This window comes from Melanotaenia boesemani, chromosome 7, assembly GCF_017639745.1.
Source record: "Melanotaenia boesemani isolate fMelBoe1 chromosome 7, fMelBoe1.pri, whole genome shotgun sequence".
Lineage (NCBI taxonomy): Eukaryota > Metazoa > Chordata > Actinopteri > Atheriniformes > Melanotaeniidae > Melanotaenia > Melanotaenia boesemani.
In genome coordinates, this window is record NC_055688.1 from 14,639,669 (window position 1) to 14,656,353 (window position 16,685).

The 16,685-nt window shown below is 36.3% G+C and overlaps 1 protein-coding gene across 1 annotated transcript in view; it reads left to right on the top strand.

Moving 5' to 3' along the window:
• The window catches only part of pdgfc (platelet derived growth factor c), a 64,126-nt gene extending 52,372 nt beyond the window's left edge, over positions 1–11,754 (top strand). Inside the window, exons 4-6 of the mRNA XM_041990936.1 lie at positions 9,128–9,335; positions 9,471–9,691; positions 10,643–11,754. Of these exons, the coding sequence (XP_041846870.1) occupies positions 9,128–9,335; positions 9,471–9,691; positions 10,643–10,756 (543 nt within the window). The 3' untranslated portion in view covers positions 10,757–11,754. The remainder of the gene's footprint in view (positions 1–9,127; positions 9,336–9,470; positions 9,692–10,642) is intronic.
• Positions 11,755–16,685: the final 4,931 nt, after the last annotated feature.

Sequence of the window (16,685 nt, forward strand, 5' to 3'; positions counted from 1 at the left end):
TGGACATCGAAAATAAATATAATGTACATAAAAAGAGAAAAGAAAAAGAAAGAAAAAAATAATAATAATTATTACATTGCACAATATTATTTATCTATAATACCTGCAATGGGTAGAGAAAACAAAACAAAAGAAATACTTATAATCACATGTACATACATAGTGTGGCTCGAAAAGGAGTGGAAAGAAAAGAAACTTATTTAAGCCACCCCCTATTACATCGACTCTGTTCACAGGTGTCGACATTCATGCAGAATTGTCTGTGTGCATACATATGATGAAAAACAGTAAACACTTACAACTACAGTTACAATCATTTGTGAGGAAAGGAAGAAAAGGAAAATACATTATAAGTAATCATCTTTAAGTGCATATGGCTGTAATATTTTGTACTTATATGATTTTTTTTTAAAAGCTTAAGTGTGGTACAACCCTTTAAATGTTCATCCAGCTCATTCCAAAGATCAACTCCAGAGCGAGTGATGAACAGTTTTTTTAAGGTGGTTTGCACACTTTTTTTAAATTTAATTTCTCCTCTCAAGTTATACTTCAAATCTTTATTACTAAACATTTTTGTATATTTTGAGGTAAGAAATTGTACTTAGCTTTAAATATTATTTGTAAAGTTTTGTAATTCATAGTACTTCGGATGTAAGAAACAGTGGGTTCGTGGGGTCCCTAAAGCCTGCATTGTGCATTATTCGAAGAGCCTTTTTTGGAGAATTGCAAGTTTATTTAGTTGTCAATCTGCACAAATAACATGACTTCTTTAAAGTTACTTCTGAACTTTGGCAGATTTCTCCACTTTGGCACTCCTCGACCGACAGAAATTTTACATTTGTGTTGCATTCTGTGTTTTTCCTGAGATTTCTCCAGCCATTAAAAGCTAGTCCAACGCTGACTCCTGTCTTATGTCTTCCTCTCTCCCTTTTTCTCTTTCTGTGTTTCCTCTGATAATGTTCTCTTGTGTTTCTTTGCTGAATCAGTCATGTTGTACATTCAAAATGGCCAGTGTGTTCAAATCTAGTTGCTAGCATGTGACACGGTGGCGTAAAATAAAACAGAGTTGTCAAGTGTTACTTCAGGCTGGAAAAAAAACGTTGTAAAGTGCAGTTTCTCAGCCTCAGAGTGCTGCTGGAGTTTTATGGTCAGAAACTTATTTTTTAAGGCTAATAAGACCTGGTTGGAGGATTAAGTTGATTTAACTTGATTGAACTAAAATGATTTAGCTAAAATGCATTATCAAGGCAAGGCAGTTTATTTGTATAGCACATTTCATGTACAGGACAATTCAAAGTGCTTTACATAAAACAAAAGCATTACAGATATTTAGAAATAGTAAAAGGCAGCAACACATAATCACAATAAATAATAAATTACATTAAAATGATTAAAAGCAAGATAAGTTAAAAAGTTACCATGCAGATTTCATGCATAGGCGCATGAGAAAGAAATGTTTTTTAACCTGGATTTAAAAATGTCTACATTCGGTGAAAGTTTAATCTCCACTGGCAGTTTGTTCCACTTGTTAATCACAAAGCTGAATTCAAGGGTGCAGAGATATGATCTACACTGAAAGACCACTTTATGTGTTTTTTTATGCTGCATATAGACCGATTACCTGAATATTTTAACATTTTGATTTAACATTACGTCCAAATGTTGGATGTTTGCAAATTTCTTTCATTTCTTCTGAATGAAACGATTCTACTGTGGTCTTCAAACGCCTTGCTATAAACCATTGGGTGAAACAAGACACCAAGTTTTCCTTTCATATTGTAACTCTTAGAAGGTGCGGAAACCATAAGAGGGAAAAGGAAGTACTGGGCTCTGCATGTTCAGTTTGTCTTCCCTTTGAACCTCCCTCTCACAGAGGAGGAGTTCGCTTGAACAGCAGCACTCTGTTTCCTCTGTGGTCAACCAGCAGCTACTGGAACCTCATGCCATGCAGGGGCCAGCACTTTAGTTTATATTTAAACAAGCAATGATTCCTCCCCACCACTTCCATGAAATGGAAGGGGGGAGGGGGGGGGAAATAAGACCCGGTCTGTAATTCACCAGAAAATATTTGAGAAAAAAGCAAAAGGGCTGAGGCGAAGAGGTTGTTAAAACACAGAGGAAAAGGAGCCTGTTGAATAGAGCATGACGGGTGTTGAGTGGTGGGCGTTGTGGGTTAGAGGGGCAAACAAAACATACATCATTGTCTTTGTGTGCTAAGGTCTCAATCCAGAACTCAACTCCCCTGCTCCTTTGGCATGAAAGATCATTTTACCAGCTTTGTTTATTTTAATAGATTGAAGAGAGTTTAACACTGATGAGACTGAACACACTCGTGTTTGTCAGAATACCAACCTTGTGTCACGTAACACCTAAAATCTACTATTTGAATATAAACAGGAGAGATATAAACAGAAGTTATTGAGACAACTGTGAGCCATATTTGAAGCAGATACACACTGCTGTGATGAGACTGAGATCTGTTTTACAAAAACCTCAACTGCAGTTTATTCTGTATAGTGTGTGAGAGGAGAAAAAAAAACTTTTGTGACAGACAAAACACACACAGAAAAAAACTTGTTGCTTACTTAAAGTCCTCTTGTGCAAGGAAGCGGTTTGCAACTGCATGTGAAAGAGAAGATATTGTTTTCAAGAGCTCTCCCAAGATGCTATTTCAGATTTGTCATCTCAACATAGTTAGCTGAACCTGTCATTTAAGCTACCGAGAATAAGACTGTGTGGTTGTGCTTTAAAAGAACAAAGAGAGTTTGGAAGTAAGAAATAGTATCTTAAAATGGGCCTTCTCTTGAAAGGGCAAGGGGATTCAGACAGTTGTGGCTCATAAGCTGTTCAATTTTAATTGTGTCAATAAAAATATATTCAACATTTTACAAATCTAGTGCTCCCTTGAAAGCAACACATAAACGTAACCACAGAACATGATTTCAATCTTACACAATGATCTTGTTTATTTTTATTATCTAACATGCCAGTTTTTATAAAAATGTTCAAAATTACACATCACAGATGTTTGGTTTGAGGAGAGAGGAATCCACAGTCTGCATTTTACTCAGAATCTCACATTTTTATTGAGCTTAGTGAAAGTGCATCAAGCCAGCGGAGAGGTATATCTTCAGGGTTTGCTCCGAGGATTTCTTCTGGTAGAACATCATCTTCGTTGGGGGGTGTCCAGACAGCATCCTGAACAGTTAGCCAAACCAACTAACTGACTCTTTTCCACGCAGTCTCTTCCTAGACGTTACCCCTTTCTACAGGTTAATCCGCTGCTTTATTTTACTCTCACTTGCCAACAAAACCCAAAGATACTTTAATCTGCTCCACTTGAGGCAGAGCCTCATTCTGAGTGGGCAATTCACCCTTTTCCAACTGAGGATTGTGGCTTTAGACTTTGAAGTGCTAATTCTCATCTGGCTCTTCACACTAAGTTGCAAACTATCCAAGTAGTACAAATGGTTTATATTAAAAAAAATAAAAAAGCCATCTTAGTAAGATATCCAGGATAGATTTCATTTTGATTCAAGCTGAGATTAGTTTAATACCTAACGTTTTACTGCAGCAGATTTAAGATTTAAGATTTTAAATGACTTCATAGGCTCATAAATAGCAATTTTGACATTTTGAGCCTTAAATATATGATATACCACTGCCAGAAAAGATGTAGTTTAGTCAAAAATGACCCCATATGCATCAGTTTGGACTTGATTTCAACCTTTATTGCCCACATGTAAAAAAAAAAAAACCTTAATACAATTATTATTATTATTTTTATTATTATTATTGTTGTTGTTGTTATTATTAAATGTAAAAGTACACTTTGAATGTTATTTAGTATTTATACATTTTTATATATTTTATACAAAATATATAAATAAAAATTTTAATAAAAATTTAAATGACACAGATGAGAAATCTAATCCTCTTTGATTTTAGTGCATCTGATGATCTAAGACTTCCCCTTCAGGTTGCTTGTCATGTCAGCTTTTGGTAAGAGTGAATGGCAGTTCTGATATAAGATGAAAAACATCCAGGACCTGAAATGATCTGCCTGCTCCGTGGGTCAAGATACATCTGCCATATTAACAAGTTAAGTCAGCTCAGCATCCTGATTTTCAATGTGCTCAGAGCAGAGTCGTTTCAATCTTTAATGTTCATATGGAACTTGTGCATTTCTCCCAAACTGAACCTTTCTATTGTTTATATATTTATTATTGTATCACACTGCCGGTGCTTCAGGTTTATTTCTGCCAGACATTATGATGGTTCACTTATATGTTTGTGAGTTTCTCAAATGGGCCCTTTCATGTGCTCCTTGTAGCTATATTTATACCATCTTGACGTGCCTCTAAAAGATTGCTTGGCTTTTCCATCTGAAGTTGAGTTTGTAGAGTGTTGCTAATTGGGGGAGCATTGCACCATCGACATTCACAAGCTGTTAATGTTTTCCAGTCAACGCTGTCTGCCACCGCCAAGGCTCAATTAATAAGAATCACAACTTACCTCTGTCGTCTGGAAATGCAGCTCAGTTTCATTGCTGCCAGCGGTGCCACATGACTGGTCATTTTCCCATAAATATCCCTTTTACATTAGTGTCTGTTTATCTCAGTTGGTGCCAAATAAACCAAAGATATTTTTTGTGGGTATAAAAGCAACCTCATTAGTATGAGTCAAATGTGTGGCATGAACACAGCTGTGCGTCAGCTGTATTTTTGCTGCCTGTGGTGCAGCCATGTCACACTACTGGTTTCTTATTTTTATGTCTATGCCAAAGGGACTTGGCTTTGAGTATATTAATCATGCTTATGCTGTCAATTAATCTTATTTGCTCTTCTTCTATGAAAACTTTTGCACACTTTGTAATTTTTATTACTTTTATATCAAACCCAATTAAAAGTAAAATATTCATTTTTATCTCTGCTACCCCTTCTAGTGGTTTGTTGGTACCACAGTAGATTATGCACACAAAACATGTTGAAACAGGTTTATTTTTATAATCTGATTAAATCAGTGCATACAGTACTGTGCAAAAGCTTGATCCACACCTCATTTCCTTACATTTGGTTTCCATGGAGCCTCCTTTTCTTCCTAAATTGTTATTAATCATGTCCTTAGACATATAATTGGTTCCCATTTCAGTGGTTGTATTTAGGAAAAATGCCAAAGACAATACAGAAACATGAAATAGTGTTTGTGCACCAACAGGGTGATTCCAAAAGAGCCTTTAGCTACAAGCTTGGCATATCTTAGCATGGTGGTATGTAAGTGTAGAAACTGGACAAGTGGAAGACAGAAGAAGTGGCAGAGCAAAAACATCTATGTACAGCAAACAAACAATATCTGAAAGTGGTGTGTCAAATGATGCTTAGCATGTAAAATAGGAAAACAATCTAGCAAACACTTGAAAGAGGACCCCACTGATTTGTCTAAACCAGGGGTGGCCAATGTCAGTCCTCGAGAGCCACAATCCTGCAGGTTTTCCATGCACCCCTCCACCGACACAACCTTATAGGCTGTTGGATCCACTTAATTTGAGTCAGGTGTGTTGGTGCAGGGATGCATGGAAAACCTGCAGGATTGTGGCTCTTGAGGACCGACGTTGGCCACCCCTAAACCTGCAGTTGACCATTTGACCAAAGCCTCATTAGAAATGGCCTCAGTGGAAGGGAGATTGTCAATAAGCTCCTGTTAAGGCAGGGAAACAGGGAGAAAATACAAAGGTGCATCAAATAAGATAAGATCTGGAATGAAAATCTGTTTCAACCAGTCTTTATGAAGAGATGAATATTCCCCAGATCCCAGACCTCAACATTGCTGAAGCAGTGTGGGATCATCTTGACAGAGAAAGGATCAAAAGGCAGCCAACATCCAAAGAAGAGCTTTGGAAAGTCATTAAAGAAGCCTGGAGAAATGTTCCTAAAGACTTATAATAAAGTTTATGTAAAATAAAGATGGTCATACAGAATGCTGATTTTCAAGATTGTCTAAATTCAATAAACTCAGGGTTTTCCTTATATATTGTATTTTAATCTATGTTTGCATATGTCATATGTATATGAAAATATTTCATAATAAATAAACCACAAATCCTCAGTGTTAAACAAAAGGAAAAAAACTTCATCCACCTTTTCCCACTGAACTCCTTTCTAATTCTCCCATGTAATTCATCAAAGGAAGATTTGGATTCCTGGAATCACTTTCTTCTTTTCAAATATTTCTACCTCTCCCTCGACTTAAAAATCCAGCTGCCAGCAGCTGCTTCACAAGCTTTTTTTCTTTTCTTTTTTGTAAGTGTCACAATGTTGCCTTCTACCTGTCAGTCACATAAGATTAGAGAAACCAGCAAGCTGACATGTTGGACAAACGCAGCGTCACAACACTGAAAGGTTTAACAGATTAGCCTGTTCTGTTGTGCGTGGGGGGGACCAACAACCCAGTTATCAATCTTCTCTGTGACTGCAAGCTGTAGCCTGAGGAGTTGAGAGCTTGAAACAAATAATAATGTCACCAACCCCAGCTATAGGAACATGTTGGTATGCAAAGTGAGCAGAGGACGTGTCAGAAATGTAATCACAACTGACAGCTTAATAAAATTTCTGTCATTAATTCACGCTGGCCTTGCAACTTTAGAACATGGAGACAGCTATAGCTCTACAGAACAAAGAACACATACCAATGTGTTGCGCCTTACTGGAGTCATGAGCTTTGTTTTTATTTATCTATGTTTTTTGAAAATTGCCATTCACAAGTTGGCAAATCAGAATTTTTGCTAGGCCAAAGATATGGCAATGCAACAAAACAAAAAGAAAATCGGTAACTACACTACTATGAAATCAAAACATCTTTGATCATATGTGGTGTTTTCCAAAAAGAACCAGACATAAAAGAACAATTTACTATCAATGTTTCTTATTAAAAAATCTATCAGATATGTATTTTTAACACCACATTTATGTTTTATATTAAACCCGTTAATGTTAAAGAAGAAAAGGTCAAGACTGCATGGATAGAGAAGTAATGAAATAAAACCTCCATGTGAGTCTGAAAATTGGTCAGTGGCATTTTTAACCAGGTCTCCAGGGTATAAACGTAATCACCTGATAAAGCCTATCGTTATAAAAAGCCAGTGTTAAAGTAAATTTTAATTACTAAAGAACACATTCAGCTGGTGGTTCTGGTAGTTGCAGGTGACTTGGACATATATGGAGTGATATTCTTGTGGTTAAGGAAACAGATCTGGTGAGGGTGCTTTAATGTGCACATGTTTGCAGCCTATTGCCCAGATGGTTGTAGAAACCAGTAATAGAATTGACTTGACAGCAACTTGACCTTGAATTAGTTAAATATGTAAAAAATATATGCATATTTCCCCTGAGGGACACTATAATGTTAGAAGACGATCTGCAATATGTTGATATTTATTTTAAAATAACAAAATGCTTTATAAATTACCAAAAGTAAACCAAGTGGTATAGATGCATCAGGCAAGTTTATTTCTACAATTTCTTTAACTAATTCATTATATTTACCGAAAAAATACCCTCTACCAAACAGTAAAATAGGTAGTTGAAGGGCTGATATCATATCCATTCAGTACCGGCATCAGTAACAGGTCAGGCATCTAATCGCTGTGGACAGGCTCCATTTATCAAGTGAAGTTTGAATTTCTAAAAGGCCAAAATCTAGATTAATGATTCAATATGTGACCCATATAGCCATAGAATACCATGAAAGTATTTTCCTCTACTATTAAAAAAAAATTGCCAACACTGAAATTTGCTCCAGAGCTGTGACACAACAGATAAATGAGAAAATGTAACCTTTCATTCATGACTAGCAAAGTCAGTCTAGTAATCTCAACCAATAATCTAAGCTTATAATTAAATGGCAGTCTAAGGCTGACATCAGTTAGGACATGTGACATATGTTCAGCACCATATGCACTGCATGCAATGCTTGTATAACTTTTCATCACAGATGTTCTGCGCAGATGTTTCCATCATGCTTTTACCCCTCAACAAACTTTTATAGAAGGAACGCTTAGTAACTAATTTGTACAGGTACTCTATGAATTCATTTTAGAGATATAGAGATATAATATTGTTCTTCAACTCTGTACAGCATTAAGGAACATCTGTAGCAGACAAGAACCTAGCATACTAAAATACTGTCAGTAAAACGTAATTACGACTTACTGCACTTAGTAAGAATGAGGTGGGATGCACACCTGTAGGCTAGTCGCTGTGGTTCTGTGCTATCTTGCTATCTTCTCTCATCACATTGCTGGAATTATCCAAGCTGCTGAAAGTGGTTGATTACTGCAACATGACACCTGACAGATTTTCCTTTCTTCATGTTATTGTTGAACCATTTTCATATGTCTGTTGTCACAAGGTATCGTTTATTAAAACGAGCCAATGACTTTACTCCAAATATGGTGATAACTTAGAGAACTTAATACGCCCATGTTGACATGCTTTTATTACACACACACCCAATTTTCAAATATCTCGATAGATCAGTTTTCTCAGCACAGAAAGAACAAACACAGGAACGGATTCTAGTGACGATAATTTGGTATCGCTATAATATAGCCAATTGGAAATTATGTTCAGAAGTATACAAATTAAAATTAAAAAGCTATTTCCTGAATGGGAGTGCATGATTTGTGAATGGGTAGGCCTTACCCACTGGGGCCAGCCATAGAGCTGAGTTTATATACACTGTATAATCCAATATCTAATTAAGCTAATTTGGGCTGTGACAGATCCATCTGATGACCATTCCTTCTTTGCAAACAATTCCTTGGTTGATTTCATAGTGAGCATAACAAGTCTAATTGTCAGACATTACAACATTTTCAAATACCATTTGATATGATTTCATAAGAGCAAACTCAGCAACCCAAAGCAGTACCTTTTCCACCACAGTGGAAGTTACAGGATAGTAGATCTCGAGGACCGTACCTGGGCACCCCTGATATATGTATTAGGTTTGGGACTCGATTAAAAAGAAAAAATCTATAATCACCAAATTTTTCTGCTGTAACTTGTATTAATTACTATATAAATGACCCTTCTGTTCATTATTTTATTTTTTTTAAATTTTTTTTCAGAGTGTTTCAGAGCCAGAGGTCCCTGCAGTTCTCCCTCCATCCCTACAAGGCATCGAAGATCTCTCAGAAGCTGTGGCAGGGTTGAGCACTATGGAGGAGGTCATGAAATACCTAGAACCTGAGCGATGGCAAGTGGACATGGAGGAGCTGTACAAACCTACGTGGCATGTGCTGGGGAAATCATTCATCCATAATAAGAAGGCTAGAGGTAGACCATTTTTGGATACTTTTTTTTCTTCTTCTTCTTAAAAAAAGGTCATTGACAATTTAGCATAACAGTCTTAAAGACAAGAAAAATATTAAGACAGTGATTTACGTAATAACGTTTTTTTTCATCTTAAAGGAGGAGCTGATCTCAATCTGCTGAGGGAAGAAGTTCGACTGTACAGCTGCACGCCGCGTAACTTCTCTGTGTCATTACGTGAAGAACTGAAAAGGACAGACGTCATTTTCTGGCCTAGCTGTCTCCTTGTGAAACGCTGTGGTGGAAACTGTGCGTGCTGCTCTCACCGCTGCTATGATTGCCAATGCATTCCTGCCAGGGTCACAAAGAAATACCACGAGGTAATCATAAATTTAACAGTTGACCACGTCTACATTCAGATCCTTAAAAAGGATTTGGTTGTGGAGTTACACATTATGCATTAAAACTATTTGGTAAGGATTAGGCATTAAAAATATCATGGTTAAGTGGAGAAAAACATGCTTTTTTTTGGGGGAGGGGGGGAGGGGGGGGGGATGTATGTGCCTGGGTTATTATGACCATGCACATGATATCTAGCCCCTAAACATTGACTTTTTCACCTTTTAAACTGCTAAAGACTCCAGCTAGAGACAGTATTACAAAATGTCTCATGTCCACCTATGCAAACAAAAAGAAAAAACTTGGGCCAGTTTTACAAACTGTTTTTCTATCTACTGTTTCAGTAAGGCTCTCTAAATATGAGATATATATAAGTAAATATACTTCAATAATTAGATTTTAAGGCATATTTAGCTTCAGGTAAAATATAATGCCAGTCATCCATATGACTTGAAGAATTCAAAGGCTAAAATACTTCACTTGGGAACCAAGCAGATTTGAAAGCTCATATTTAATTTGCTTTGGCTGAATGACTAGCGCTGCTCCTGCTCAAAAAGTAGTCCTTTTGAATCAAACCAGCCAATAATAACTGTTCACCATATATAATGGCTGTACAGAGGGGAACTGTTAAGACATTTCAATCAACTATTTCACATGTCTCATTGCTTGGCTGAGGGCCTCTTGTTGCATCAAGGAGCATATCGATCTGCCCCTGTTGCATAATACGTTCGCAAAATCTAAATTTATGGAACACATTTGTACATTTTTTTCATCTTGTTATTTGTCTGACAATGCCATGCTAAGAAATTTAAGAGTCTAATAGAATCAAGGCACTTTTATTGCACAATCTCTGAATAAGCCTTCACTTGAAGCATGTTATAAATGAACTTTTAGAAGTCTGGTACTAACAAATGCATGCTTTTTCTCCACAGGTTCTGCTGCTGAGGCATCGAAGTGGTGGGAAAGGCCTGCAGAAGTCCTTGACTGATGTGCCCCTGGAGCACCATGAAGAGTGTGCCTGTGTGTGTAAAGATGACTGGGACTGACCTCAAACATGCGTAATCTCTTCCAACAGAGGCACACAAGACATAAGAAATGAACCCCTGCTGCTGTTCTGTACCTCATCCACTTCCACTGGGAGCTAACAAGATTCTCCCCTTATCCTGTTGTCCTTTCACTAATTGGATGAAGCAGAACAGATTGGAATCTAATAAATCTTTTGAATGGATGTGGCCGCTGTGGAATACCAATACTGTGCTCTGACTACATTTTATAGAGACACAAACTCACTAGAGCAGATGTGGACTATGACCTATGAGCTCTGAAGACTATTTTGTTCAACTCCTCTGAGATAAGAACACTGAGGCATTTTCGCTTCCTCTTCCCTTGTCTTTTTTTTTTTTTTTTTAAGTTTAGTGTGGGCTGAAAGTGTGATGGAATATGGGAGCTCTTTTGTACAAGTATTTTTCTTTCCCTGCCTTACACTCTCAGCCCTCCTATTATTACCATCCAGGCAAAAAAAAGGTGATTTTTATGAGTAGTTTTTCTTTCACCTTGTTTTTGTGCCAGATTTAATCTGTGGCAAAATGCAGCTGCACGAGACTGCATTATTTGTAAATGTTTTATTTACACTTATTTTCTGTATCATTGTGCTTTTTTTATACCAAAGATCCTCAAGGAGAAGAAGTTGCACATGATGAATAAGTCAGTCATTGTTAAGAAACAGGTCTTCCATTTGATCGCAGTAATATCAAATTTGCTTGCTTCAGGAATGCCTAGTGTCAAGCTATTTTTGCAACATGATTGTTCATATTAAATATTTATTTGTTTAATTAAAGGGAATTAAGGCCCAACATGCTTTGTTTGCTACATTTGTTGCTGTACAGTAGTTTCAGCCTGCATTTCCCTTTGTTGTCATTTTTACATTGCCATTTCTTTATGGACATTTTGAATTTTCTGTACACAAAACTTATTTATCTCTACTTTTGCAACATCTGTTTGTGTATTTCGTAGTACTGAACATCAAAAATAAATTTTTCCATTTCTATCTGAGTTTGAAGTACTCTGAACTGGTAAATGGGAAGAAAAGCAAAGAGAAGATATCTACAACAGTAAGAAATGCGTTTGACACACTTGATAGTCTCATTGTAGTTTTAAGCATGTACAGACTGTACATGTCATTTTAAATACTTTTGTGCAATGAAACATTATTCAGCTCCTGTGATCTTCAGACCACAGGTTAAAAACCACATGAATCTTCAGATACTTGCTAACAAATACTTATAGTAGATTCCAGTGTTTGGTTGCAAGGATTATTATGTTTAATGAGAGCTGCAAAGTTGAAACTATGAAATAAATTTGGATCATATCAAGCATGTTAAAAAGTCAGGTGAAATTAAAAATATTGCTAGTCAAGAGCTAGTCAAAATGGTTCATTTTATGGAGAGGGGGAGAGCTAGAAGCCAGAAAAAGGAGAAGAACCTAACAAAGAATTATTTAATTGTGCTGATGAAAAACAGATTCATACAGAGGACAGATTTACTCATCTTTTCAAACTATGTTCATTCAGATTTTTGTACATGGCATTGTTTTGGAATGAGTGATTAGACTTATAAGAGTTTAAAACTTTAGATCCAAGTATGGAAACACAGTTCTGAAGTGACTGTAAATTTTGCTGACACGTCAGTATTGTACCACAATTTGATTCCCCGTTAAATCAAACCTGCTTTATTTGGTCCAGTAAATTAAATAAACCACTTAAAGCACTTTTAAATATAGCCATGCTTTCATTTTATGGAGTTATTATAAGTGGGTGCTATAAATTGCTATAGTTTTATTACAAATTGCTATAATCTTGAAACATCTTAAAATTAAATTTGTTGTGTTATTAAGTAGAAATTGTTTTTGATGTGACATTGGTGACTAAGATGTGGAGGCTTGGCAGAGTCACTGAGTACAGAGGGCAACGTCGTGCTTATTGCAATGTGCTGCCAAAACAAAACCTGCAGATAAAAGTTTAACACAGTGTGATTATTCAATTTTATTATGTACAATAATCTGTATAAAATGTAAAACCCATCAATAATAATCTGTGTTAACCATCCACTAGCTTTAATTCTCATAGTGCCTCTCTGGCATATATGTACAGTATATATATATATATATATGTGTGTGTGTGTGTGTGTGTGTGTGTTTATTGATCATTTAAAATAACTTCTTCAGCATTTCTTTCATAGTCAGTTTGCTAGTGAATGTTTCAGCTTGGCTCATGCAGCACACCTCATTTTATCATCTTAACTGTTCAGAACAGCGTAAGCCAGACAACTGAATTATGTTTCTCAGAAAAAAATACAGAATATTCATTAAACTGATTTTGAGGACCTAAATTGCTATTTTTGACACTTTGTAATTAGTACTCTGCATGTTATTGTACAAGTATTACCTGTAAACTCCACAGTAAGTGCTCCTTAAAAACTCACCTACTCCTCATTGCACTCAGATACTGAGCAGTGTTGTTCATACTCCCTTTGGCCATCAGGTCACCCAGGAGGAGGTTCTCATTTGTCCATCTCACACTGCCGTCTTGGCCAATTATTCTGATCTAATGTGCACCCTGGCAGGCATCTGTGGTGAAGCCAGATGCTACTGCATAAGCCCGCCGGCTCCCAGTGTGGTTTTTATAATATTAAACAGCCTGCCTTCCTTGGTAGATGCTGTGTTGCTTTGCAGAGGAAACCTCATTGCACTGGCACAAGATGTGACACAGCATGGGCAGTTGGTCTAGCTCTTATTATGTTTGTGTGGATGTTTATCACTAGAATCCAGCACTTGACACTTCCAGTCTTCAACTGCATGCCCCTCCCCTAAATGCCTGCCTGTCTGTGGAACTAAATCAGCCTCAAGCTGGACTGTAGAATCATGGTGACATCTTTGTGTATTGTTTTCAAAGCTGCACTGTTTCAAATAGCTTTAGAGGTAAGCGTATCGAAATATGTTACTGTCAGTGTGCAGACATAATAGTGCGGATACTTCATCATCTGGTTACAGTGCTACAAAATAAAAAATAAATCTTTTCAGGACTTTCTCTAACCAAAGCTAAAGGCAGATTTTTTTCTGCCTCCTCTGCTAATGAGTCATCTTTCAAACACAGTTAAGACAACTTTACTATTTCTCCTCACAAATTAAAGCACTAACCTCTAAAAATGTGAAGGTCTTAACATCCCATTGAATAGATGATTCTATATCTTCATACAAATAACACTAAGAACTTAATGATCCTTGGTGCAGTGCTTCACTGAGGTAAAGTTTGTCCATGGCATTTTTCTGCCAATACAACATGTTGCCATTGTGTTACAGTCACGATTTAAAAAGAAAATTAAGTTTAAAAAATCTTTTAGGTTTGTTCAGTGTCTAAGATACCACCATACTAAGAGATTGTTCCTGCCATCAGTTAATATTGTCACAACATAATTAGTATTTTTCGCACCTAGATAGCCACGTATGCTTTCTACAAGGTGATATGACCCATATGAACCACATCTTTTAATAAAGATCCATTAAGCCCATCAATGCACCAATGCAGGAAGGGTGGGAGTGATAGCACTTCCAATCCCTGAAAATAAAGCATTCACTTTGTTTGTGGTCTTGAGTATTCTATAAAATTTTTATTAGAATAACGAATAAAAACTACTAGTTAAGACCACAATTAAAATTAAAGCTGACAACTGAATGGGGAATAGATCCATATTTAAATATAACATTCATGATGAGTCCATTCAAGACTTTACAGACAAACAACCACTAAAGAATACAGCATTTAAATTATTTAAATATACTCTGTTTTTTCAGATTATTACACATTTGCTTTTGTAAGATTCTCTTAAATAATTGCTGTAAATGACATTTTTGGGTGATAAATTTACAATCACCAAAAAATTATATCAGGTTTCATTACCATCTACATTTTTTTTTATCAAAACTATCAATGGTGAAAGCAGCATTTTTGCCAGTCACTCAAAATACAGGGTAACAAGTTATGGTGCGGTTTAAAAGAATTTAAAAGGGGTTGGAAACAACTGAAAATGTACACTGTACAATGAACTCTGCTTAGGTCTTTAAAAAAGTAATTTCAGTCCATAGCATTGTCTTTAAGCATTTCATCAAGGCTGATCTTTAGAGTTATAAAAATCTAACCTAATGTTGAAAGCAACAGAAAACTGTTTCTGCTCTTCTTCTGGATTAGAATGATAAGATTTAATCTAAACATAACACACTATGGAGTAGATCAATCACTGAAGAGATTTCCCATTTTAATTTATTTGTAATGGCAGAGGACCTTATCAGAATAGCTATCTAGCTTTGTTAGTCTTAACTGGCTGAAAATAATATAAGAATCTCTAACTGGATGATATTGCAGTATCTGCTGCAACACTTTAAATTCAAAATGGGATTTTTGTGTGTTTTCTGAGTTTTTTTTTTGTTTTAATTGGTACATTATAACTTCTGCATTGTCTCCACGTGCAGAGTTTATCACCAAGAACAAAAGCTTTTTATGGAGTTGCTGTAAACAGCAGCAACAACACGGACAAAGGCAAGGGATCTTACAGTTTCCACCCATCTTTTCCATCACTGTTCACTATTCCTGTATTGAACTGTCACAACCAGACAATGAAAACTTGGGTTGTACCTTGCTGCAAGAAAAAATAGATGTTCTTGAGTAGGAATTATGTCATGGAGTCATTTTAGGAATACAGATAATATTTTATTCTAAAGCAGGATAGGATGTGTGATGGAAAAAAACTGCACTGTTACAACACTTTATGTTTGAAACTTCAATCATGCAGAATATAGTAGAAGAAATGTTTTAATCATCCAATATTTTACTTGCAGTTCAAGTACTAAAACCACAAAAAAAAGTGTCTGCAGGCTTTATAGGGCCCTCATGTCAGGAAACATCCATCTCCTGCAACTGGCAACTGACTATAAATTTCAACATGCAGCCTGGGAATTGATCTCATCCTGAGGTCATTTATAACTGAGCTGAGTCTTTGAGCAGCGACTGATTGAGGGCAAGAGGCAGGGGATTATATGTGCCCCATCCAGATGACATCTCCAGTATCCCTAATTGGTTGTAGATGGGGAAGGCCAAAATGTCGGGTATATATGTTTTTTTTTTTTTATAATAACAGGCTTCTGAGGTAGCGGTTTTCAGAAGACTGGCTGTTATTGGAAATGTAAGGTTCTCAACTTCAGTAAAGTATCAATCATGGGTCAGGAAATCATTTACAAAGCAGCAAAGCAGCTGTGAGCTCTATGTTAAATATACTGTAGTTTGAATCATTTGGCAGATGTGTCCCATTCATCTCCTCATTACATCCAGCATTTGACTATTTCACCTTTCCACACAAAGATCAACGGTTTATACATTTACCCTGAACCTAATACCACACTGTTAAACATCCAGTCATGAATGCTTTACATAAGCATGCAATCAACAATTCTAGCTAAATGAGGAACCACAAATGTGACATACATGAACGTAGATGATAATCTCATTTCTAAATTTTAAACTGTTCAATTCAGTTGTACTTTTTATGACTCAGCCAAGGTGTCATTTTACAGTAGTTTTGTGTCCCTTTTAAACTGTGTAGCATCTGCCTACTGAAAACTGAGTGACTTCCTTTATCTCCAAAAATTCTGGACCAGTGTGTAAGCGACATTCATATCACGGGATATTTTCCTTGAATAAACATAGACACAAGAAATGATGGTTCAGGACGGGTGAGACCAGACAAGCATCCCTTAGCTGAGCCATCACTCACAAGCCTCCAGCACTGCTAACAGTCATATGGAAAATGCATGCTTTATAGAAAGCAAGGTATAAAATTCTTTGTTTTTCTAACTCTAATGGTATACTTTGTTAATTTATGAGCACTTTTAATATTCCATAGGGCAGAAAAAAGGAAGAAAAAGTAT